The sequence below is a fragment of the Lynx rufus genome, unplaced genomic scaffold (assembly GCF_022079265.1).
Source record: "Lynx rufus isolate CCGP_SWC_20201006 ecotype Redwood Valley unplaced genomic scaffold, mLynRuf1.p SCAF_8, whole genome shotgun sequence".
Taxonomy (NCBI): Eukaryota; Metazoa; Chordata; class Mammalia; order Carnivora; family Felidae; genus Lynx; species Lynx rufus.
Window position 1 is genome coordinate 105316489 of NW_025814896.1, and position 26013 is coordinate 105342501.

The 26013-nt window shown below is 50.3% G+C and overlaps 2 protein-coding genes across 7 annotated transcripts; one reads left to right on the forward strand and one right to left on the reverse strand.

The window, feature by feature from the left end:
* Window positions 1-5504: 5504 nt before the first annotated feature.
* On the forward strand, window positions 5505-14472 carry LOC124504026 (fumarylacetoacetate hydrolase domain-containing protein 2A). 3 transcript variants are annotated; one of them, XM_047069298.1, is made up of 8 exons: window positions 5505-5663; window positions 8117-8385; window positions 10183-10399; window positions 12536-12595; window positions 12788-12950; window positions 13836-13944; window positions 14055-14142; window positions 14255-14472. In XM_047069298.1, exons 2-8 carry the CDS (start codon window positions 8144-8146, stop codon window positions 14315-14317), a joined length of 942 nt encoding a protein of 313 aa, XP_046925254.1. In that variant the 5' UTR covers window positions 5505-5663; window positions 8117-8143; the 3' UTR covers window positions 14318-14472. The 3 variants fall into 3 exon arrangements, with proteins under 3 accessions (XP_046925254.1, XP_046925253.1, XP_046925255.1); XM_047069297.1 differs by having other exon boundaries at window positions 8138-8385; XM_047069299.1 differs by having other exon boundaries at window positions 8161-8385.
* Window positions 14473-14643: 171 nt separating this feature from the next.
* Window positions 14644-25072, reverse strand: GPAT2 (glycerol-3-phosphate acyltransferase 2, mitochondrial). 4 transcript variants are annotated; one of them, XM_047069294.1, is made up of 21 exons: window positions 25010-25072; window positions 24761-24874; window positions 24011-24084; window positions 23477-23581; window positions 23104-23232; window positions 20727-20826; window positions 20209-20342; window positions 19803-19902; window positions 19494-19706; window positions 18802-18921; window positions 18550-18632; window positions 18081-18199; window positions 17284-17354; window positions 16924-17164; window positions 16687-16835; window positions 16432-16509; window positions 15826-15957; window positions 15625-15745; window positions 15462-15527; window positions 15165-15220; window positions 14644-14886 (listed from the first exon to the last, which is right to left on the reverse strand). In XM_047069294.1, the coding sequence occupies exons 1-21, from the start codon at window positions 25070-25072 to the stop codon at window positions 14770-14772; spliced, it is 2385 nt and encodes a 794-aa protein (XP_046925250.1). In that variant the 3' UTR covers window positions 14644-14769. The 4 variants fall into 4 exon arrangements, with proteins under 4 accessions (XP_046925250.1, XP_046925249.1, XP_046925252.1 ...); XM_047069293.1 differs by having other exon boundaries at window positions 16924-17182; XM_047069296.1 differs by lacking the exon at window positions 19494-19706.
* Window positions 25073-26013: the final 941 nt, after the last annotated feature.

Here is a 26013-nt window from a genome sequence, read left to right on the forward strand (position 1 = left end):
TGAGAGTGAGGGAAGGGCAAAGACTGAATTCTGGTTTGGGAGCTGTTCAGCTGGACAGCTTGTCATGACATCCCCTGAAATAGAGAAGAAGACCATGTTTGATGTGGAAAAATCGTAAGTTCAGTCTTGGACGTGTTGTTTACGGTGCTTTTGAGACATCAAAATGGAGATGTCCAATAGGATTCATGTGAGACTTATTTCTGTGGTGATAATGAAACCATCAAGCATGAAAAAGATTGCTTAGGGATCCTACTGAGTGAGGAGAAGAGCAGTAAGGATCATGCTTTGAGCGATGCCATCATCTATAGGGTGTGTGGAGGAGGGTGAGTTTGAAAGGGACTGAGATGGAGGAGGAAATTCAAAAAAGTGTAGAGTGACAGGAGACTTATCAGTTCAGACTGTGTGTGACTGCAAGTAACAGGGATCCAAAATAACAGTGGCTTAAAAAAAGATTTTTTTTTCTCTCGCTTGCACGGAATACCAAAACCCCCATCAGTAACCCCTAGCAACCATTAATCTGTTTTCCATCTCTGTAATCTTGAGATGTTCTATAAATGGTGTCATACAGAATGTGACCTTTGGAGATTGGCCTTTTTCACTCAGCACAATGCCCTTGAGATCCGTCCAAGTTATTGTGGATATCCAAAGTTGTTTCCTTTTTATTGACAAGTAGTATTTCATAGTATGGATGTACCACATTTTGTTTAACCATTCACCTACTGTAAAAGATTTTGGTTGTTTCCATGGTTTTAGCTATTACAAATAAAACTGCTATGAACAATCATGTATAGAATTTTATTTCTCTGGGATAAATGCCCAGGACTACAGTTTCTGGGCCATATGGTAAGTGCATGTTTAGTTTTTTTTAAGAAACAACCAAACTATTTTCTAGAGTGGCTATGGCATTTGACATTCCTGTCAGCAATGTATAAGAAATCCAGTTATCTGCATCCTCCCCAGCATTTGGTATTGTCACTATTTTTTCAACTGTTCTAATAATTGTGCGGTGATATCTCATCATGGTCTTAATTTACATCCCCCTAATTTCTATAGAGATATTGAACATCTTTTCATGTGATCATATGCCATTTGTATAGCTTCCAGTGAAACATCTCTTCATGTCCTTTATCCATTGCTTGTTTTTTTTCTGTTGATTTTTGAGGGGTTTTCTTTTTTCTTTTTTAACTGAAGTATAGTTGACACTATTTTACATTAGTTTCAGGTATACAACATAGTGATTCGACAAGTCTGTGGGTTTTTTATATATCCTAATGTGCGTTGTCAGCTATGTAGTTTGCAAATATTTTCACCCTGTCTGTAGCTTGTTCTTTCACCCACTTAACATCCTTTTGCAGAGTAAGAGGTTTTAATTATGATGAAGTCCACTACTTTTTTTTTTTCCTGTATTAAGCTTTTCAGGTAATGTCTAAGAACCTTTCACTAAGCCATATGTCTCAAAGATTTTCTCCTATATTTTCTTCTAAAAGCTTGATAATCTTAGGGGCACCTGGATGAATCAGTCAGTTGAGCATCCAATTCTTGGTATTGGCTCAGGTCATGATCTCACGGTTCGTGGGATCAAGTCCTGTGTCGGTATCTACACTGACAGCCCGGAGCCTGCTTGGGCTCACCCTCTCTTTCTCTCTGCCCCTCCCCCACTCATTCTCTCTTCCCTCTCTCTCTCTCAAAATAAAAAATAAACTTGAAAAAAATAAGAGGGGCGCCTGGGTAGCTCGGTCGGTTAAGCGGCCGACTTTGGCTCAGGTCATGATCTCACGGTCCGTGAGTTCGAGCCCCGCGTCGGGCTCCGTGCTGACAGCTCAGAGCCTGGAGCCTGTTTCAGATTCTGTGTCTCTCTCTCTCTGACCCTCCCCCGTTCATGCTCTGTCTCTCTCTGTCTCAAAAAAATAAATATTAAAAAAAAATTAAAAAAAAATAAGATAATAAAAGCTTGATAATTTTACATTTTAAATTTAAATCTGTGATCCATTTTGAGTTAAATTTTATATAAGATCATGGATGTACAGTTGCTCCAGCACCGTTCGTTGGAAGGACTATCTTTCCTCCATTGAATTGCTTTTGTATCTTTCTCAAAACCAGCTGGATATATTTCTGTGAGTCCATTGATCTGTCTATCCCTCTGCCAATATCACACAATCTTAATTACAATAACCACATAATAAGTCTTGAAGTCAGGTCGACTGATTATTCTCACTTTATTCTTCTTTTGAAAAGTTAGCTATTTGTTTTAGCTATTCTAGTTCCTTTGCCTTTCAGTGTAAATTTTAGAATAGTCTTGTCTTTATGTAGAAAAAATTGTGATTGGATTTTGGTAGGAATTGTGTTACATTTGTATATCAGTTTGTGGAGAATTAACATCTTTACTGTGTTGGGTCTTCCAATCTGTGGGCAGGGTATATATCTCATTACTTATGCTGATCTTTGATTTCTTTTGTCAGTGTTTTATAGTTTTCAGCACACAAGTCCTGTACGTGTTTAGTTAGATTTGCACCTAAGTATTTATTTTTATTTGAGCAAATAGTATTATATTTTTAATTTCAGGATACACATTTTCATTGCTAGTGTACCGAAATACAGTTGATTTTTGTATGTTGATCTTGTACTCTGTAAACTTGCTGGATTCACTTATTATTTCCAGGAGGGTTTTTTCCCCCCACTGTGGATTTTCTATGAAGACAACAATACCATCTGCAAAAAGAGATCGTTTTATTTCTTCCCTTCCAATCTATACATTTTTTATTTCCTTTCAATTGCCTTATTGTACTAGCTAGAATTTGCGGTACTATGATGAATAAGAGGGGTAGGAACCGGCGTTCTTTCCTTGTTCTCAGTCTTGAGGGGAAAGCATTCAATTTTTCACCATTAACCATATTAACTGTAGGCTTTTTGGTAAATGTTCTTTATCAAGTTGAAGAAGTTCCCTTCTCAGTTTTGAGAGTATGTTTCATGAATGGGTGTTGGATTTTGTTGGATTTTTCTACATTAATTGGTATGACTTGGTGATTTTTTTTCTTTAGCTTATTAACCTGGTGAATTATATTTAGTGTTTGGATATTGAATGTGCCTTGTATTCCTGCAATAAACCATTTGGTCATGGTAGAAAATTATCTTCATATATTGCTGACTTAGATTTGCTAATATTTGGTTAAGGACTTTTACATCTGTATTCATGAGATATATTGCTTTGTGGTTTCCTTTTTTTTTTTTTTAATTTTTTTTTTAACGTTTATTTATTTTTGAGACAGAGAGAGACAGAGCATGAACGGGGGAGGGTCAGAGAGAGGGAGACACAGAATCTGAAACAGGCTTCAGGCTCTGAGCTGTCAGCACAGAGCCCGACGCGGGGCTCGAACTCACGGACCGTGAGATCATGACCTGAGCCGAAGTCGGCCGCTTAACCGACTGAGCCACCCAGGCGCCCCTGTGGTTTCCTTTTTTGTACTGTCTTTGTTTTCTGGTATCAGGGTAATACTAGCTTCATAAAATGAATTGAGACATGTTCCTTCCTATTCAATTTTCTGAAATAGATTATGTGGAATTGCTGTTCATTCTTTAAACATTTGGTAGAATTCTCCAATGAAACCATCTGGGACTAGATCTTTCTTTTTTAGGAGTTTTGTTGTTTATTTATTTTGAGAGAGAGTGAGCATGCGTAGAGAAAGGGAAGGAGAGAGAGAATCCGAGAGAGGCTTTGTGCTCCCAGGATCCCAGAGCAGAACCCAATGTGGGGCTTGAACTCAGGAACAGTGAGATCATGACCTGAGCCCAAATCAAGAGTCAGCCGCTTAACCAACTGAGCCACCCAGGTGCCCCTCAGGACTTTTTAAGTTACAAATTCAATTTCCTTAACAGATACAGTGCTATCCAAATTATCTATTTCATTTTGGGTGAATTGTGACAGGCTGTTTTAAGGAATTGCTCCATTTCATCAAGGTTGTAAAATTTATGTGTGTAGCTTTGTTCATAGTATTCTCTCATCTTTTTGATCATGGTCTTTAATAACATCACCTATTTCATCTTGTCCAGAAGCAGAAGTCGTCTCCTTGGCATTTCGGAGGTGCAGTCCCCAAATTTTGCCTAAGTTGTATGTTCCCGTCTCCCTGTTTCCCTTCAGTCTTTCTGGCTGATCCTTACCTGATGGGTCTTCTGACTGGGGGTTATATCAGACTCTCTTTACCACGTTCCTCCTGATCACACTTACCCTCACAAGTCCCGTTTCTCTCTGTATGCTGACCTCTACCTTCAAGCTAGACTAGAACCCCAAGTTCTAAGACCTGTGTCTCCACGTCCACCCTGCATTGCCTCCTTGAATGTGTCACAGGCACATTAAATACAACCCATCCAAACACTGAGCTCATCATCCTCTCCCTAGACCTGCTGCCCCTCCAGAATGGAGGACCCCTGTCGCCATAATGGCACTGCCACTTACCAGCCAGAAACCTAGGAGTTGGCCTGAGACCTTCTTCCGCCTTCACTTCCACTTCCTGGCATCATCAAGAGCTGTCTGTTCTACCTTCTAAACATGTCTGGATTCTCACGGTCTCTGCCACACACCAAGCCACCTGCCCCACTGCACTCATTTGCCTTGGAGGAGTGGCCAGAGCAAAAGTTCTCAAATGCAAGTCTAACCCTGTGTGTGACATGTCCCGTGTGCTTAGATAAGGCTCAGACTCCTTCGTGGGACGAGTAAAGCCCTTGATGATCTGGTCCTTGATTAAGTCTTGGGCATCTTGCCCAGACCACTTAATATGTCTTCATATGCCAGAGGCCTACAGAGCCGGATTGTAACTGCCTGTGTAATTAAAACACCTCTACACGAGAATGCCTGTTCTCTGATGCTGGAGGTTATGCCTCCCGCTATCCTGCCCTAGGCCCAGCACAATGCGTGTGAAGACAGGGCTGCTTGAGAATGGCAGTAAAGGACTGCACTTGGGGTCAAAAATGCTGGTTCCACTACTCACACTCCTGTGTCACCTTGAGCAAAACACTTCCGCCTCGGGTTTCCCATATGTAAAGTGGGTGCAATCATCCCTCCTCTTCTCTGTGATATGTCAGAATCAGAAGACAAAAGTATTCGTTGTTGTGAACCAGCACGCCATCATTTGGTCTCCTCCACCACACTTTGCCCAACAATCAGAACGGTGCCTGGCCTAGAAGCAGGGCCCGACGCAGGTGAGGCCAGCGAGGCGCCTAGGGCACAAAATTTCAGGAAGCCCTCTCTGTCGTTTTCGTGCAGTTGCAGGGCGCGCTGACCAGGAGTGTCCGCCCGGGGTGGGGGGAGGGGGAGCGGAACGGAGGCGGTCGGCCTCACCTGCGTCGGGACCTGCCCAGACGCCTGAAGGAACCCGTGAAAGACAACCTGCCCCCTAGCGCTAGGCCCGCCCCCTCCGTGGCTTGGCTTCCGGGTCGGAATGAGGCGCCCTTCTATTGGCTGTTGTTCTCTGGCGTCACTAGGCAGCGCCCGCTTGTGCAAAAGTCTTACTTAGTGAAGCAGCCTGGCGTGTTGTCCCCGCAGTTCCCCGCCGGTCGCTGTTTCCGAAACGCGCTGCAGGTGTCTAGGCGCCCGCTGACCTCGGCCCCCAGCTCGGTGAGCCCTAGCCCGACAGCTCAGGGAGCCCGGCAAGACCCGCCGCCGCGGCCAGGTAGGTTGGGGTGGGGGGCGGGCCGGTCTCAGCCTCCCTCCAGGTCTCCCGCTGGGGTCAGGACTGGACCGGGCCCCCCCCCCATCCCTCTGACCACACGGGTGGGGTGGGCCGTCGTGAGTGCCCGCTGAGTGCCAGGGACCAAGCTGGGGGACTGGTTCAGGGTGCCGAGCGAGTGGGTGGCGGGACAGGGCCCGCGTCTCTCAGGCTGTGATGCTTGTGCTGTTTCTGCCTCGAATCTCTGCCTCTTTGCTTAAGGACACTTTTCCAGGGTTGAACTGAGCTCGTGCCCTGTTGCATCGTGATTACCGCAGAAGCACGGGGGCCACTTTCTAACTGGTACTTTGGCAGATGATTTCTTTACGCCTCAGTGTCCCCTTTTGTAAAATGGGACCTTGTGCCTGAGGGGATTGCTGTAGGGTGGAATGAGAGCCTGAATATGCCTGTCATGTGGGAAGGTCATAGTCAGTGGGGCCTGGGGTTATCTTGGGGAGCAGATGACCAGCCTTATTCCTGAAGCAGCAGCCAGAATGTGACCCAAGTTTTCCCTGGCTGATAGCAGACAGGGTGTCCATGGGGCTCTAGGAGATCTGTTGGAGATCTAACCTCCACTCATCTCTAGGACACGTTAGCCCAAGCCAAGAATTTCAGTGTCACCTGGACTTGGATTCAAGTCCCAGCTATTTTCTCTCCCTGGGAACTTGGGAAAACCCCTTCATCTTACTAAGCCTTCGTTTTTTCATTTGTAAAATGGGGCTAACAGTACCTATCTTCCATAACTGTCAAGAGAATTAAATCAGATATTATAGGTAAAGCACTTAACACCTGGCATTCAGCAGGAGCGGTTACTATTTTTTCAGTGTGTGGAGATCTGAGTGCATGCATTTTGGCTTGAATACATTTTTGACAGTAGCATGGTTGTATAAGACAGGAGGGCAGAAGTTTCAAAGCTCCTTGTTTTCTGGCCAAACTTATTGGCCATGACAGTAGTCAGATCAGTGACCTGGGTCTAATGAATCTTTAACTGAAGGTGGCAAATTGAGTCATCAGGGTGAGGACCAGGAGTCTGGGTCCACCTCCACATGACTGAGCATAAAGGGCTACTTTTTTTTTCTTTTTTTTTTTTTAACGTTTATTTATTTTTGAGACAGAGACAGAGCATGAACGGGGGAGGGTCAGAGAGAGGGAGACACAGAATCTGAAACAGACTCCAGGCTCTGAGCTGTCAGCACAGAGCCCGACGTGGGGCTCGAACTCATGGACCGCGAGATCATGACCTGAGCCGAAGTCGGGCGCTTAACCGACCGAGCCACCCAGGCGCCCCTTAAGGGCTACTTTTTAAAGCAAGGGCCCATGCAGGGCAGAGACTGTTTGGAATGAAGGCCAGACTTAGATTAAAAACAAAACAGGAGAATGGGGTTTGCCTCTGAGTAAAGCCTGGAACTCAAAACAGGACCTGAGCCCTGTTGATACCTTCTAAGTGATTTGAGAAAGGAAGACATAGCCATATTGACAATCACCAAGCTTTCCCAAGTAGTGAAAAGTCAAGCCCCTGCTTCTGGCATTTGTTCATTCAACAGAGAGCAGTGTAGAGCCTTCTGTGTGCCAGTCACAATGCTATGAAAAAGCAGTGAAAAGGACAGATGTAGTCTTAGAACCCAGAGAGGAGACAGCCCAATGATGCCTGTCAGGCTTTGACCCTGCCCTTTGTCTGCAGTCTCTTCCCTCAGGTAGCCTGTACTTCAGCAGGAGAAACTAAATAATTACTGTCTGGAGAGGCTCATGGGAGTTGCTTCTAGAAGGCTGGGATAGCCTAGTAGGGGGTTTAGCTTGGTAATGTGAGCAGTGGAAAGCATTTTCACTAGGAGGTTAATAGGATCAAACTGGCATTTAAAAATTTGCCTATGATAGCTGTGAAGCCAGTTTTACCAGTGGTCACTTGCCCATGCTGTGCCCCACTCTTAACTAATTTCTAGTCCTGCTTATTTTAAGGCCAGCCCAGCTCAGCTCAGTATCACTTCAAGAAACTAGACAAAGGCAGGACCCTTGGTCTTTACAACAGTGGTCCCAATTGCTGGATCTTACTTACAACGTCATTGTTAATATCCTGACAGCAGGACGGCAGGACTGAATGTGTCTGATCTATACTGTTTGTCCAGTGCCTCAGAGATGTGCCAGGTACAGTGTAAACCTCTAGAAAGCACTGGTTGAAGGAACACTGGAATCCCTCCTATCTAGATTAGTGCCTGGCATGAAGTGGTCACTCTTCTAGAAATGCTTCATTACATGCATTGAATTGAGAAAAAAAACCAGTCACCTTATAAAATGTAACAGTGAAATAACTAATAAATGCAGACTACTTCTAGGAATGGCTGGTGGGCAAAAGGGCTTGGGCTGCAGCTCAGGGAACTTTGTGGATCTTGATGGTGGTTTTAGCTCCCTCTGTCCCCTAGGACCTAATTTTTTCTTCACAGGTTCTGATGCTGGTCTCTTGTAGAAGGTTGCTCACAGCTTTGCTGCAGGCTCAGAAGTGGCCCTTTCAACCCTCCAGAAATATGAGACTGGTGCAGTTCCAGGCACCCCACCTGATGGGACCTCACCTGGGCCTGGAATCAGGGAATGGTGGGGGGGTCATTAACCTCAACGCCTTTGACCCCACACTGCCCAAGACAATGATGGAGTTCCTGGAGCAGGGAGAGGCCACTCTCTCGGTGGCAAGAAGGTAAATCAACAGGCAGCATAGCCCTACAATGGCTGTCCTGCTACCCTCTTTCTCGTTCCACCCATTCCTGCCCTGGGAAACAACCAGCTAGTAACTTTTTTGCAAGTGAGCAGGGTAACTCTACCTTTCCTTTCTCACCTGTTCTCTTAGTGAAGAGTCTTAGAAATCTTGTATGACAACATCCTCAGGCCCAGGGATGGTGATTAACTATCCCAAAGCCACACATTTGGTGGTGGAGCCAAAACTGCTTCATCACACTTGCCTTCCCCAGGGTATTAAGTTCCTGGCTGCCTGAGGAGTCTGGGACCTAGGAGGGGGGTAGGGAGGGGAGGGAAGGTCTGGACTCTTGGCTCCTTGAAGGAGAGAGGACTGCAAAGAGGTGTTCTTAAAGATAGTTCTTGGGTTGGGGCTAGATTAGGTAGGGACTTCCCCAAAGCCAGGATCCGTGTGGAATCTGATGAAATTAATTGAGAACCACTTTGAGTTATTATTTTTACATATTAAACCGGCAAAATACAGACGTTTGGCAGCACACAGCGTTGGTGACGGTATGCTTCCTATACTGTCACAGTCTTGCAAGATTAGAAACTACAGGGGCGCCTGGGTGGCTCAGTGGGTTAAGCGTCCGACTTCGGCTGAGGTCGTGATCTCACAGTTTGTGAGTTGGAGCCCCACGTCGGGCTCTGTGCTGACAGCTCAGAGCCTGGAGCTTCCTTTGGATTCTGTGTCTCCCTCTCCCTCTGCCCCTCCCTTGCTTACACTCGGTCTCTCTTTCTCTCTCCCTCTCAAAAAATAAATAATAAAACATTTTAAAAATTTTAAAAAAGAAAGAAACTACTTCTGTATCCCTCATCAGGTAATTGGGTGTATCTGTATTGTGCAGGTATATACAGCCATATGAAAAAAGAGGGGAAAGTATATACTGTTATGGAGAGATCTCCAAAAATATGTATTTATTTATTTTTGAGTTTGAGAGAGAGTGCACATGCATGCATGCATGCAAATAGTAGAGGGGCAGAGAGAGAGAGAGAGAGAGAGAGACAGAATCCCAAGCAGGCTCTGCACTGTCAGTACAGAGCCCAACGTGGGGCTTGAACTCATGAATCGTGAGATCATGACCTAAGCTGAAATCAAGAGTTGGACGCTTAACTGAGCAACCCAGGTGCCCCTAAAAAATACATGTATTTTTAAAAATGTATTTGGTGTCATTTGCCTAAAAAAAGGACGGGAGGAGCAGAGTATACATAGAGCAGCCGTGAAGAGCTACACAGGACACAGTAGCTGTGTCCAAGGTTGGAGCAGGGTGACTAGGAGAAGGGGAGAAGAGAGGCCTTTCCATTCTTCCCATTTGCACCTTTTGAATTCCTTACATGACGTGTATTACCTAATAGGGGAAAGGAAATCAACATAGATAAAAATAAAGTGTTCTGATACCAAGGGACAATAGCTGGGTTTGATTTCCACATTGATTGTGATGGTTTATAGATCTAGAAGTATATAATTGTAAGTTTGTTTATTTGAGAGATTATGCCCAAGAGCAAGGGAGGGGCAGAGAAAGGGAGAGAGAGAATCTCAAGCAGGCTCCAGTTGTGAGTGTGGAGCCCATTGCAGGGCTTGAACTCAAGAACCATGAGGTCATGACCTGAGCTGAAAAAGAGTTGGACGGATGACCATCTGAGCCACCCAGGCGCCCCTTTAAAGAGCAAAACTTGTGGCTGCTGCAGTACCTGCCCAGCTCGCCCAAGGGTTGCTGGCCTGCTCCCAATCAGTCCCTCTCTTCTGCTCTTGTCTCTGCAGAGCTCTGGCTGCCCAGTTGCCAGTCCTACCACGGTCAGAGGTGACCTTTCTGGCCCCTGTCACACGGCCAGACAAGGTGGTGTGTGTGGGAATGAATTATGTGGACCACTGCAAAGAGCAGAACGTTCCTGTGCCCAAGGAGCCCATCATCTTCAGCAAGTTTGCCAGTTCCATCGTGGGGCCCTACGACGAGGTCATCCTCCCACCCGAGAGCCAGGTCAGTGCTTCCTTCCTCACTGCCCTCCCCAGTCACCGGGGCCCAGCGCATGGGTGCTCAGCACTCAGGATGCCTAAAGAAGCTGCCTGTTGCTTAGTGTATTAAGCAGATACTACTGGGGACTATACAGTGGAAGGCTGGTCTCAGGAGAAAAAGGAATTAACATATCTTTTACTGGTTACAAAAATAGTGCACCTTAATTGTAGAAAAATAATAAAATTTAGCATGCATCTTCTAAGAGTAAGCAGTGTCCTGCATGACCATAATAGCCACTATCACCACTAAGAAAATTAACATAATACCCATTATATGGTCCAATTGGGAATATTCTCAATTGCCTCCAAAGAGGATTTCTAATTTGGGTACGGTTTTATTTTTTGTTGAACCAGGGTTAGTCAAGGCCACACACTGTACTTGGCTATGTCTCTTTAGTGCTTTTAATCTAAACAGGGATCCACAGACTTTCTCAGAGGGCCAGTTAGCAAATAATAGACTCTGAATGCTATAGAGTGTCTGTTGCAACAACTCAGCTTTGCCACTGTCATGGAAAAGCAGCCGTGGCTGATACATAAATGAGTGAATATGGCTGTGTTCCAGGAAAACTTTATAAAAGCAGGCAGTGAACTGGATCCGGCCTGTGGGCCATAGTTTGGTGATTTCTGATAGCAAACAGTCCCCCTGCCATTTTCTAGCTTTCATGACACTGATTTTTTGAAGAATCCTGACAAGTTCTCTTAGCATATCCCGCACTCTGGATTTGTCGGTTTCCTCATGATTAGATTTAAATGTTTTTGTCAAGGATTTTACATAGTTCATTTGGACTGCTGTAACAGAATATCACAGACTGGGTGGCTTATAAACAACGAATTTCTCACAGTTCTGGAGGCTGGGAAGTCCAGGATCAAGGTGCTGATACATTTGGTGCTTGGTTCATGGACTACTGTCTTTTTGCAGTTTCCTCACATGGTAGAAGGGCAAGAATCTCTTTTATAAGGGCACTAACCCTGTTCATGATATGAATGCAGTCTGTACCAACAGATGTGCATCACACCCCATTGAGAGGCCGTTTGATCACTTGGTTTACTTGATGTTCACGATCTCTTCGTTGGAAAGGTGCATTTCACTGTGGTAATTAAGCAGTCTATAGGGTAGTAATTTGAGAACCTGTGACTATTCTTATTGCCACATAGCTTTTCATTCAGGGATCCTCACCTGAATCCATCATTGTATGTATTAGGGGTTAGAAAAAGGTGATTTTTCTGTCATGCCGCCTTCTACTCTTATTAGCTGGCATCCTGTGAAGAAAAGCTGCCTCCCTTTTTATACTCCTGTCCCTAGCAGGGTGTATTTCTGATTTTTATTTTTACCCAGTATGTTGTAATCTGTCACTAACATTCTTTTTTGATATTCAAATGCTCTCAATTTGGCCAGTGGGGGGCTCCAAGTTGGCCCCATCCCTGTCACTTTTTGAGTACTTCCCTTGCTTTCTGGCCAAGATATTCCAGGCTTATCTTGTATTCTGTCTCAGACCTGGAATTTGCCATTTCCCCTAAGAAACCTAGTTCTGTCTAGTGGGAAGCAATCCTAGAGACCAAGATCAGGTGTCGGGGTGCTCAGATCAACTGGTTGTTACCATTAGAACGAGCAACCAGTGTGAAAGGCTAGGTTGTATCTGTTTTATAGTTGTACTTTGCAGATTATGGGAAAGGCTGAGCATGTTTTCCTTTTTCTGTGGCCATGCCCATTTCTTTTCATTTAAATGAGTTAATACCTGAAAGCATGTAGAATGCTATTGGCGTGCAGTAGGGCTAGCTGTTATTACTTGGTATTCACCCTTTTTTGAATCAAGAGCAAGTGCATCAAGTCACTTGTAAATTCAGTGCCCAGACTCCTCTTGCCTTCTGCAGTCACAGTGGAGAGCTGTGCCTGCATGGAGTGGTATTACCTGCCAGTGCTCGAGGATTATGGATCTACAAGCCACACTTCCCCCTCCTTCGCTACATCTGGCTCATGGTGAACACAGATGTGGGCCCACAGCCACTCCCCACTGTTAGAGACCCAGGGCCTGAGGCAGGGTGGTGCATACCCCTCAGCATGGGAATGGAGCCAGGCAGCCCACTGCTGCTTTCTTTACAGGAGGTGGACTGGGAGGTGGAGCTGGCTGTGATCATTGGAAGGAAAGGCAAGCACATCAAGGTACGGTGGAAGAGGAGTTGCCAGTGGTCTGTGGCATTGGGAGATGGTTGACAACTACCTGCTCCCAGCCTTATTCCTTGCCCATCTTTGGCTAGTTCTGGCTACTAACATGGGATAAAGGCTTTGTCATGGGGGTTGGTGTCACCGTGATGATCTAACTTCCAATCTGGCCAAATCCCCTGTCCCCTAAAGGCCACAGATGCCATGGCTCACGTAGCCGGCTTCACTGTGGCTCATGATGTAAGTGCTCGTGACTGGCAAATGAGACGCAATGGAAAGCAGTGGCTGCTGGGAAAAACCTTTGACACCTTCTGCCCCCTGGGCCCTGCCTTGGTGACCAAGGACAGTATAGCAGGTAGGTCTTGAGATAACCCATGTGGTGACTCTTCCTGCTCTTGCATGGATGCATCAGAGTAAATGAAAAGCAGCACTCAGGAAGTTGGGAGGATGGAGTTGCCTTTTGCTGACTCCTTAGAGAGCAAGTCAGCCTAGGCCACGAGTTTCACAGGCGTCCTTCATGTCCCTCACTGCAGAGGTAGGACTTCCTCTAGCTGCCACTATCCAGGAGCATCTTTAAGTTGGAAAGAACCAAAAGTTAGGTGTTGAGCATCAGAAAGTGGCTGTCAAAAGCCTGTACACCTTTTCCACAGTAAGGAAGATCAGGACCTCTGCAGCCAGTGTTAACAGGGCAGCACTGGTTATAAGCAGCAAGGGCAGAGTGAACAAGAGGAAAGCCCGTGATTAGGAGGGCAGACAGCCATCTAGGTGGGGGTGTGTCCATGCGGTCCAGCTTTACACCACCTGATGTAGCCAGCCATCAGTGAAGTGAAACTGTTCCAGCTGCTCTAAGGAGTGTGAGTGTGTACGGCAAAAAAAATAATAAAAGTGCTTAATAGGGCACTAGTACAGGTAAGCTGTCCCCTGCCGTCAGATGCAGGAGGCTTCAGTGCCCCTGCCTATACAGATACCAAGTCACTTCTGTATCTGCAGCTGTCAGCCTCTGCTGTGGACAGATGGCCATTTAAGGCAAAAACAGCCATTTTTTCTCTCCCAACTGAGGGTCTGGGACAGGCCCTCCTAAACTCACCCAGGCAGATACTCTGCTAGGTGGTAGACGCAAGAAGACCAGCAGACAGGCCTTTCATTTGGGAAGTCACAAAGCCTCCCTCTGCATTTGCTTTGAGTAAAGGGAGGGGTTTGAGAGAAAACAACCCCAGCGTGGTGCTTTTGCATTTTTCAGATCCACACAACTTAAAGATCTGCTGCCGAGTCAATGGGGAAGTGGTCCAGAGCAGCAACACCAACCAGATGGTGTTTAAGACAGAAGAGCTGATAGCCTGGGTCTCCCAGTAAGTGGGATGGGGCCCTACCTCACACACCCACCTGAGGTTGAGCTGAGCCTTCCAATCTTGGCTGTGGCCATCTCAGCCCCTGGTCTCACCTGTCCCATTTGCCCCAGGTTCGTGACTCTTTACCCAGGGGATGTCATCCTGACTGGGACGCCCCCAGGTGTTGGTGTATTCAGGAAGCCTCCAGTCTTTCTCAAGGTAGGTTGACTGAAAGGAGGAAAGGGCACACACACCCAGAATCCCTGGCAGCCTTGAGAAATCCAGGCCTCGGAGACCAAAGGGCTGATGTCCTCATGGCCTGCTGTTGCAGAAGGGTGATGAAGTTCAGTGTGAAATCGAAGAACTAGGCGTCATCATCAACAAGGTGGTGTGATGGGTCTTACCACAAGCCCTGGACTTAAGAGGTGGGAGCATCCACTGCCGTCCATCACAGGGAGCAGCCCAGTGTCAGCTGCTTCAAGCTGCCTCTTCCGGGTGGAGGGAGAAGGATGGAGCCCTCCTCGTCAATAAAATTCTCAGCCCAAAGCAGCAGCTTGGCCTCGGCTACAGTTTATCATCTTTTAGGGCTTCAGGGAACAAGATAGAGCATTCTTACAGGGAAGAAGATACCCCAAAAAAGACACTGGCCTTGGGAAAAGTCCAGTCCCCTCGCTTAACACACCAAAGGATGGAGAATGCAAGAGAGTCGACAAGGGACAATGAAACAAGAAAAGGTTTTATATACAGTTCGGGTAAGGGTGTACAGCCTCCCTTCCAGTCTTCTGGCTCCAGCGCATGGCTATGATCTGGGGCTGAGAATCTCAGCAGGCACTCCATCCCACAGTTCTAGCTACAAATGAACTGCCGGATGAACTGTTCCAGCTTCTCCTGATTTTCCCAGCTGGTGAACGCAGGGGACAGGTAGAGCATGGGGCCTGCAGGGCTGGGCGTCTGTTGCAGCACCTGGACCATAGAGAAGGGCTGTGAGCGCCCACCCAGGAGGCTGTGCCCATCCCTCGGCAAACTGCCGTGAAACCTGGGGACCACTGGGCCTTAGTGTTTGAGTGCATGTGCTGCCTCTTAAGCCCCCCAGGGGTAGGAGAGTGGTTTAGGAGACCAAGAAGGCCAGGAAAACCATCCTACCTTTTCCAACTACTGTCACCATACCTATTCTTCCCAGAGCAACTCTCTCAGGGTGTAGGGGTGGGAGGCAGGAGGATGGTCAAACTGGCCCCTCTTACCCCCAGGTCTCTGAAGGTCCAAATAGCACTGATGGCAAGCTTTGGGTCTGCGCACTCTGGAAGGAAGAGAGAAGTGAAGGCTATAGGGAGTGGCAGGGAACCACTGGGAATAGGCTTCTCTTGTGTTGAGAAGGAACTAACCAAAAAGATAGGGCTCAGACTAGATGTGAAGACCCTCTCTGTATCCTGCAGCCCTCCTTCCTGGAGTTGGGGTTGTCACTGACCAGCAGGGGGCAGCAGCCACCGGCAAACCCTCCCCTGCCTTCAGGGAGTCTGGGCTGGCCGCTTCGGACTCACCAAAGAACCCTTCCTCCTGGGCAGTGGCCTGCAAGAACTGGAACAGCTGCTCAGCGTAGCCCGACTCTGTGGGAGAGAAAAACCTAGGCCTGGGGCCCCTGCACAGCCTCTGCCCTGAGCTCTCCCCCCTCCCTCTGGAGAGCCAGGGAAGTGTGGGCCTCACCTGTATCAGGCAGCTGTCCCTGGTGGAGGAAGGTGGCAGCCTGTGCAAAGGCCTGGAGCAGCGGGCTGAGCAGGCGGCAGAGGAAGAAGAAGAAGTCAGGGCAGCGTGACTGCTGACTGAGCTGGAGGGGACAGACCAGAATGAGGGCAGTTCCCACTGCCTGCCTGCCCCCTCCTTCCACTGTGGCTTCTCCCAACTTACCCTGAAGAACCGGCCCTCAGCCTCCTCGAAGTCATCACTGTCACTATCAGTAAAGTCTCCACTTGGCTTCCACAGCAGCTTTGCGCTTAAACGCTGCCGCCCTGTGTCACAGGCTGGCCTGGAGCCTGGGGTCTGGGGGCCATGGGAGTTATTGGTCCCTAACAGGTTCAGCCTTGAGCCTCCCACTTCCCCAGACCAAGTACACAGTAGACCAGGCACATGGAGGTGAAACCAGAAAAGGAGACCCAAGAGGACACCCAGGACCACACTAGACCGTGACACCTGCTGAGCCAACTTGCAGGGTGAAAGGAAGTGAGCACTGACTCAAGAACCACAGTTCTGTGGACAAGAAATGGGGGGGGGGCAAACAGGAGGTATGCACAGAACCTCAGAGGTACAGCTGTCCAGTCCTGTCATGATAGGGAAGATGTGGCAAATCCAGGGCAAAGAAGAGCAGAGGCGGGACCCAGGCCTCCCTGTCTGCCAGGCCAGGGACATGTCCACCCCCATAGCACACTAGGGCAGAGGAAGAGCCTGGGGCAGCTGTCACTCTGGGTGGGAGCAGGCAGCCAGGCCCCAGTCAGGCTTTGCCTCCGCTCCGCCTACCTCCTCAGCAACCAGGAGCCCACACTGGATGAGACGGTCCAGCACTTCCTGACAGTAGCAGTAGGAAGACTGACAGGGCTGAGGAGAAAAAGCACCCATATGGCCTCAAGAGAACCAGGAAATGGGCAGGAGCCCGGCCAGAGCAGGGCCAGAGACCTCCTGCCGTAGGCGGATTTAAGGGGTTGGACTGGGCAGGCTTGGGCCCCGGACCTCTTCCGACAACCACGTGGGGGAGGCTGACGGGACAGGGCTGACCTGTAACAGCAGCAGGTCCTGTGGTAGCAAGTGCAGCAGCAGCAGGATCTGGCGGTACAACTCGTTCTGGCTCAGCAGCTCGATGCCCTGTAGCTCCCAGGGTCCCTCAGGCGGCACCCTGCCTGCCAACAGCCCCCGGACAGCACAGGCTTGGAGAGGAGAGGGCCGCGAATGAAGAAGGAAGCCACTCCCTCACCCCTACACCCGTCCCACCCAGCCCAGGCCCCGGGGACGCACCACCCACAGCCTCACTCAGGAAGGCAGGCAGCAGCTCAGCACTCAGATGTGCCAGGTGTGTGAGGCCGCGACCCAGCCGAGGAACTACAAGCAAGTCCCCCTGATGGACGCGGAGGAGGGTCACATGTGCCTGTAGCAGGCTCAGCGTGTGCTGCACAAGGCACCGCAACTGCCCTGAGAAGCCCACGTCAAAGCCACGCAGTAGCGTCTCCTCGGTCAGCCAGGAGAACTCCCCCAGGAGCTGTGACAGGAACACACCCTGCGGGGGGGGGGGGGGGGGGGAGGGAGGGACGGTACAGGAGCTGAGCAGGAGGGCCACACCCCCTCCCCCAGCCCAGCCCCTACTACTCTGTCCCCTACCTTCTGGTGCTTGAAGAGCAGCAGTGTCGCCATGATGGCTGTGCTCATCACTGCCGAGCTCATCACGCTGGCTGGGGCCGCGGTGGGAGAGGAGTGGGAATGCTGATCTGATCGGGGCCTGAGGCCCAGCAGCCTACTCCTTCCATCACCCAGCAAGTCTTCCTAGTCAAGAACCCTCCTCCCCCAACCCGTAGCAGCGGCCACACACCCCCCACACAACTCCACCACAGGCAAGGGGAGAGAAGGCCTGGTCCCTGAGTGCCACCCTTTCCTGTGGAGAACCAACATTTATCAAATACATGCTGAGAGCTCAGGGACCGTCCCTGCCTCACAAGGCTACTCAACCCATAGTCTTTGCCACAGAGAAGGCACTCAAGAAGGGTAGTAAAGAGAATTCGGTTAACCTAGTGTCTGCTTTAGAGGGTGCTCTTAAGTCCCTTATATGCATAACTCTGTGCAGCTGACATCACCCTCATTTACAGCTAAGGTAAAGTGATGAGCCCAAGGCAGGGCCAGGTATGGCCTTGGGTACGTGGCTCATCCAGCCATCTGCCCCCTGCACAGTGCATCCTCCATGGCTTAGCCGGCCTGTGTGCACTCCTTTAGTGGCTCCCTCCTGTTCTCCCTGGCTCCCCAGAGCCAAGAAAGCTTCCACTCCTCTTCACATGTCCCAAGTGGGCCACACAGGAGTGGGCATCAGGTGCAGAAACCCGTTTGGAATGGAGGGTCCCAATGACTGGCTGAACCAGCAGAGACACTACTCAGGAGCCTCCCCTGAAAGGCTCAGATCCCCTCACCATTCAGGACATGACGACTCAGCCTCCTGACCAGGAGCTGGTCCTCGTCCTTGAGTGCCAGAAGGGGCCCAGTTGCTGGAGTCCACTCTTGCTCCTTCTCCGTGTCTGGGACAGTAGTGCTGGGATAGAGACACAGATCACAGGATAAAGGGACCAAACCTAAAAACAGTTGTGGGGAAACCAACCTTCCTCAAAGGTAAGGATATGTTTCCCCATCCCCACTCCCAAGGCAAGAGGTGGCTCATGTAACTCTAGCCCCTTCCAGGCCCATCTGCCATGTCCCGCAGTCAGGTTATAGGCAAGGAGGGAGGCCTGGGACTGTTCTAGATGACCCAGGGATAACTGGCGAAGGAAGGCTGGAGGAGACGGTGATGTGTCTGTGGGTACGGGGGAAAGGGGTGCCAGCTTACAAGCTGGATTGGCAGGGCTACCAGCCTTGCCCGAGACCCACACACGCCCATGCCCCTACCATTGGCCCAGCACGATGGGCTGCAGCAGCTGCTCCAGGGTCTGCCTGCTGCCCCAGCAGCTTCTAGCGTTGATGGTGTATTCCTGCTCAGGACAAGGCTCTTAGGTGGCCTACCCTGGCCCACCAGGAAACCTGCACATAGCCCACCTGAGGCAGGCAAGGCTATCCCTGCAGAGGGCTTTGAGGGCCAGGCTGCCAGAAGCCATGGGACAGACCCCAGGTACTCCCAGCCTTACCCAACAGGCTGCATACCTGTAGGGAGAAGGGCTGGGCCAGGTGAACACGGACACAGACTGGGCGGCTGCGGCCCCAGCCTCGCAGGATCCGCAGGACAGCCAGAGCTCCTGTCCACAACCCCAGTGGGGCCGAGGCCTGCAGGGAGGGAGGGGTTGAGTGAACAAATTTCCTGGGGTCACTGTTTTCTGCTCTGCTTTATCTTGGGCCCGAACTGGTACATGACCATGACCTCTTCAAGCTTATTTTCTCAACCATGAAACAGGAGAAATCCCTCTAACTGGGTCTTGTGAGGATGAAATGACTCGGTAACTATAAGGGCCTTGGCAAGTGCCACAGGATGATGATTGAAGAAGTCCTTTGAATTCTCCCCTTAACCCTAGCCCTAAAGGGAACTGGCCACAGGACACAATAATGTGTATCTTCTCATGGGGTACCTGGGTGGCTTAGTCGGTTAAGCATCCGACTTCGGTTCAGGTCATGATCCCATAGCTCATGGGCTTGAGCCCTGCATCAGGCTCTGTGCTGACAGCTCAGAGTCTGGAGCCTGCTTTGGATTCCATTGTGTCCCTCTCTCTCTGACCCTCCCCTGCTGCTTGCACTATCTGTCTCTCGAAAATAAATTTAAAAAAATTTTAAAAACCAAAACAATGTGTATCTTCTCTAGAGATGGTACCCATCTGGGGTCCCCAGGGGCAGGAGGGTCTCACGTGGTATGCATCACAGGGTGCATCTGGAACCAGATCATAGGTGGTGGCCACTGGCACCAGCATAGCATCTGGGACAACGCCCACCTGGACAGCCTCCACCACCAGTCCCAGCCAGGTTTGGCCCAGGGCTGACAGCCGAGGCCCCAGGACCCCAGGAGGCTCTTCCAGGAATATAAGCAAGGGCTGCTTGCTGACCAACAGCTGCTCTATAGCCTGGAAGAGAATTAGGGGAGGCAGATATCAAGGCCAGCGCAGCAACAAGTCCCTGTACTCTGGGCTGGCCCCACTGGAACCACTGGGGGCACTTACGGCATGGACCACGGCCCTTGCAAGGACTCCCTCAGAGCTGTCCAAGGTGAGGTTGGCCTCTGGGGGCAGGAAAAGGCCCCCAAGCTTCTTTAGCAGAGCTCTGTGGGGCACAAGGCAAAGCTTGATGAGAGAAGGGGCTCAGGAGATGGGACCAAGGCAGGATAAGCTAGTGAGAGCTTTGGCCCACCACGGCCAGCCTGGATCCTGCCTGAATATCCTGAAGCCAGGCATGGCCTTAGGGCTAACCCTCCATCTGAGCCCCACTGTCGGAGATGGCAGACTTGGGAACAGAGAGACAATGAAGAAGGCTTCTGGGCAGCTGCAACACCCCCATACACATCCCCACACACCCCTGCCCTGGGCTGGGGACTTCTGCCTTGTATGTCTAGGGGCACAAAGCTTTTACCTGAGGGTGGGAGAGCAGGTGCGGGGGTCCCAAGCCACACGGAGCACACCCAGGCCTTGGGAGAGCAGCACAAAGGGCAGCAGGATCCCATCCAGGAGGGACTTGTGGGTAGAGAGGAGGACAAGCGGCAAGCCCTGCTTGGGGACAGCCAGAGAGAAGTGCCAATCTGCCCCCATCCTGAAGATGCAGGAAGCTGAAACCCAGCACCTCCGGACCCAGGGCAGCCCCAGAGGGAGGGAGGGTTCAGCTGAGCAGTTCTTCCTCTGAGCACATTTCCCAAAAGTAGAGGAGCTCTGTCAACAACTTTTAAGGTAATGCACTGACATAATGGTTAAGACCATGATGAAAAGACGTTAGAGGAAGCCCCATGGGAGCAAGACCGTGAGACACGAAGAGAAGGTCGTCAAAGAGCAGTGGATTTTTCCCACCAGCTGATGGGGCTGGTCCCAACTTGGGGCTTGGCTAGCCTCTGCTCCTCTGTTCCCGCCATCCCCATCCCAATGGAGGGCGGGCCTCACCGCCTGGGCGGCCTGGTGGACCATCTTCATCTGGCCCTTGTGGAGCTGCACGTTCAGGAAGACACATTTCAGGAACCGCAGCAGCGCCCAGCTGAATAGCCTGGAGAGGGACAGCCAGTCTAAGGTTGTGTCTGGGCCCCACAGGCCCTCAGAACGCTGCCCAGCACTCCTCTAAGGCAAGTACTATTACTGTCCCCACTTTATGGAAGAAGGAAGTGAGCCTTGAGGAGGTTACAGAAGCTGAACAGTAGAGAAAGCCAAGTGGTGGTGCAGAGGCTGGAAGGCAGGCCTGACACCAAACTCCACGCCTGTGAGGTGCTGTTACTTTCCCAAGACTCCATGGTGCAACTGCCTCAAATCAGCTTCAGGGCATCTCCTGCCTCCACTTACCCCAAAGGAAATTAGAGTACCAAGACCCTCTCTAGGCATAACCTAGCCTGGTCTTTGAAAACTGCTGGGAAAGGTGAAATATAAAGGAAGGAGTTAGTGATACAAAAAAGGGGAGAACTGAAAGGGCCAAGTCCCTGAGGCAGCATTCCCCAGAGGCCCAGTGGGGGGACTGGTGGGGAACAAGGACAGAAGCGTAGATGCAAGCAGCACAGAGACGTGGTGGACAGGCAGCATGCCCTCATCCAGTGGCTTCTATTTCTCTATGAAGCAGAAGATGGGGGCATCAGCTGACAGTGGGTAAACCTGAGGAGCAGTCTGGATCAGTCTGGGCGAATGCTATGTGCCTCTTTGAGAATCTCATAAAGGAAACAGAAAAGGCAGGTACAGAAAAGGCAGGTAGCTGAGTCCAAACAGAACCAAGTGACTCCTTCACCAGGACATTATCATCATGAATTCCAATGCTCTGGAACTGAAGCAAGTCTAGGAGGGAAAAAAAGACAAGAGAGGGGCTGATGACTGGTATAAAGATGGTCAGGTCAAGGGACTAGAAGTCTCAGCAAAGCCAAACAACTGTCACATGGAAGGCTGGTCAAAGTTACTGACAACCTCTACTTCCTGTCCTAACCAAGCAGTTGACCACTGAGCACTTTCAAGACAGCTAAGCACCACGCACAGCCCTGTGCCTTCTTTCCCTCGGTGACTCATTCATCTCTCAGCTTTAAACATCATCCGTATGCTAAAGCTTTGCAAATCTATGCTCCTGGCCCCAATCTCTTCTGAGCTCCAGACTAAGCAACTACCTCTTCAGTGTCTCCAACAAGTCAGGTATCTGAAACTCTTTATGTCCAAAACATCCTTTGTGGGCCAAACTCACTCCTCCCCAAGCCTGCCCCCTCCATCCCCAACACCAGGTGCTCTGCCAAAAACCTGGCTCTCCCGTGATTGAGATCTCTTCCCCTCATTGCCCCCACCCTCAATCCATCAGGGAGACCTGTTAATTTCACACTGGTCTCTCAATCCATTTTTCCAACCCCTATTGTCACCACCCCATGCCCCATGGATGGCACCTCACCTGGACTAACAAAGCTTCCCAAACAGTCTTCTGTTCTCTACTCTTGATTCCAATTAATCTTGTCAGTTCCTGCCTAAAACCTTTCCATTGGTTTTCACTGCACTTAAAAATCAAATTCAAACAACTTGAATGGCCCTGCATATCTTGTCCCTTCTCTCAATTTCGTCTCCAACAGCTCTCTCTCTCCCTCACTCACCAGCTTCCAACCCCATCAGCTTCTTGAGCAAACCTGGCCCTTTCCTATGGCCACAGCTCATGCTATTCCCTCCAGGACTGTTCCCTCCATCCTTGCCCCCTCGACGTTGGCTCCTTTCCCCTTTTTGTCCCTGGCTTACAAGTCTCTTTCTCCCCTGCAGGTATTCTCAATCCTAGCCCTTGTTTTGTCCTTGCAGCCATGTGTTACTCTGTCCCAAGCGTCCCTCCACTCTCCAGGAACAGTGCCCTGCATCTCAGAAGAGCTCAGACCTGTGTTACAGGAGTGTGGGAGAGAGCATGGGAGCCTGTAAGATGGAGGAAACCAGCCACCTCACCTCCTCCACAGGAACCTGATCTGGGGAGAGAAAGAAGAACAGAAAAGGAGCTGAAGTCTGGACCACAACCAAGGCTTCCTGGGGTGACCCCCAACCCCCTATCCTCAGGACAGAGAGACAACGCCAGGCCAGCAATGGTAAGAACCTGGGCTGGAAGCTGACTCAGGTCAAAGCCTCACCCCATACCTGACTGGCCCCACCAAGGAGCCAGCTGTCCTCAAAAGGTCTCACAGCGTCTTCAGGCATTCCCTCGGGCTCTCTGGTAAACACACCATCCAACTTCCCGGGAGGGGAGTCTAGTCTTTCCCCAAACTTAACCAACACTCACTTTCCAGAAGGGCAGAGGCCCCAGCCCAGAAAAGAATGCCCCTCAGCACAGAGTTACCTGAGTAGGAAGGGGCAGGGTGGAGCCTGGATATGGCCCAGGATGCGCTGTACCTCTTTCTTCACAAGGCCTGACACCTGGCCTTCTCCAGCCCCTCCTGGGTCCCTCCCTGAGATGACATTCTGCACCCTGTGGTGTGAGGAGGAGTGGTGTTAGGCTGGGGCAAGACTAAGATCTCTCAGGTAACTTCCCTCAGCACCACAGCATCCCGACGAGCACAGATTCCAGTATTTATCCTACATCTTTAAGGAAGGGTGCCAGGCAAAGCTAATGCTCTAGAAGCCAGCCCTCTCAACCACCCCTGCCTAGAGCATTTGTCATCCCTTCAAGGGTCTCAGAAGTGCCATCCAGACCCCAGTCCATGCCTCCTCACCCAGTTCTTTCCATGATCTTCTCTGGGGCGTCCCGACAAGGTGGTATGTGTTGCTCCAGTGACCACAGAAAACAGCAGAGTCTCCGAACCAGCCAGCCCCGAAACCTGAGCACAGCCCCCAGAGCAGGGGGAAGATGTTTCAGAGGGCCCATGCTGCACTAGGGTCTACAGAGCATGCTCCATCAGAAAGGGATCACACCTGAGTCCCACGGCCTGAGAACACCTGAGCTTGGCTTATCATGGAGCAGGAAGAAGCAGCACCTGCCCCTCTGTGCCCCCATCCCTCCCCTCTCCCTGCTGAGTGGGGTACGGGTTTAGGGCCTGACACACTGTGGGCAATCCATAAATGCTCACAGAACAATCTGCGGGAGAGTTCCAAGCTGCCTCTCCCCACCTGTGGGTATGGAACAGAGGACGGGGGCCCTTCTTTTTCCACCAAAGGGAAAAATAATGACACCACAAAGCAGGGCCCCAGCAGCCCTGCACCCAAGGGCCCTGCCCACCACCCTCCACCCATCCCCCAGCTCTGACTACCTGGTGTTCTCCTCCTTCACCAGAATCACGTTGCAGAAGCCTAGATCCATTATGCTTCTGTGAAAGAGGGACTCCTGCACGAGAGGGGCCAGGGACAGCATGTCCTTGGGGGTCGGGGGGGCCTTCACAAACCAACAAAGGAAAGCTCCTGCTCTATCTTCTGTAGTCTCTGCCTGATGAACTATTGAGTATACCAGGAGACAATTACACCACAGCATTTCATTTCTCATCTGGAGACTTCCTCAGGAAGAAGAGTTCCATGGTCAAAACAGAAGTGTTGCACTCTCTACAGAATCAGCCTCTTAGAGCGTAGCATATAAAGTCTCTGAGAAGTTCTCTTATCAACATCAGAGAACATGTAGCCTGGATCTCTGCCAGGACCCTGGGGCTCATCAGCACCAGCACATGGCATGGACACAAGGTCTTCAAGCATGTGTTGCATGTTATGTGACTTTAGTGTCCCCAGAACAGTAAGACTCACGCAGGCATGGCCAGACCCCAGCCCTCTGGCCACACCCTAGCTCCTCTCTCTGCACTTCTCCACCCAACTCTCCCAGGCCTGGAAGCCAGCCCCAGGCTGACAATACAACCAACACGGGTGCATCCATCCCCTGGAGAGAAGAGCAGAGGCATGGGCAGGAGAGGGCTGAACTCAGAAAGACATAAAGGAAGCTGCTTCCCAAAGCCATGGCTCTCACAGTCAAGTTTCCCCAAGCTTCCTGGATGGGGCCCAGCCCCAACATCACTCACCCAGCTCTTAGGAGTGCAGGTCTGGCAGCAGCGACCCACAAAGGGGCGATATTTCCCCAGGAATGGGGTAACAGCCTCCAGTTTCATCCCAAAGCCTGAGGACCACAAGCTGGTCTGGAAAAGGGCCACAGGAAGAAGTGAGAGGTCTCAAAGTCCTTAGCAGGGGGAAGGAAGTTCCAGAAGTGAGGAGACATGGGAGGGGAGGGGAGAGGACAGAGGGTACTGGGGGAATGGGAAGGGCAACACTACCTCCCGGCTGTTCTGGGTGTTCCTCTGCTTGGTCTGGAGTCTGGCTTCCAACATGGTATCCATTGGGGGCCTATAAAATCTGGGAACTAGCCACTTCTGTGCCTCTCTCTCCCCCCACAGGAACCTTACCTGGGGAGAGGAAGAAGGATGGAGGGTTTGGGCCACAACCAGAAGTTCCTGGAGTGACTCTTCCTCAGCCCCCACCTCCAGAACGGACGGACAATACCTGGGCCAGGAGGAGTGAGAAGCTGGGATGGAAGATGGAGGGAGACTGGCTCAGATCAAAGCCCCACCCTATACCTGACAAGTCCTACAAAGGAAGCCAGTTGGCCTCAAAAGATACCACAACGTCCAGATCAGGGGCTCCCTCAGGCTAACATGAAAGGGATCGGCTGCCTTGCCATCAACGACCACCCTGCCATCTCATAGTACAGACAGGGGTGACAATGGAAACTGAGACCCCTTCTGTGCACAGGGAAAGAAGACTGGATTGGCAGGAAGGAGGCATCCGACTGCTAAAGAGGAACAGGATCATCATTACAAGGCTACCAGGTCCTGCTCAGCTGCTCTTCCCTTTGCACCAGAAGACAGAAATTTATCCATCCAATCATGGGTACTAGGTGGGGGACAGTTGGGGGCCAGAACACAGACCTGTTCCCAAAGAATGCTCATCTGGTTGGGAGCAAGACAGACTTTTCCATAGTGGATCCCCTCGTAATAGTACTCTCCACAAACGCTCCCACCTGGTATCTCCTCAGCACTCTCTTTCCCACCATAATACTCCCCTGAACTAACAAACATCTTTCTTCCCCAAAACGACTCTGAACTCCTCTGGGCCTAGAAACTGGACGCTCAAAACCCCTCTGACCAGATTTCTCACAATGTCGCTGATGGGTAGGCTGATCCAATTATTTATGTTACCCCACCACACAATGAACAAAATAACCATGTGGAAGCGCCTTCTCCCTTCCCTGTCATCCCACCAAATTCTGTCCATGGCTCTC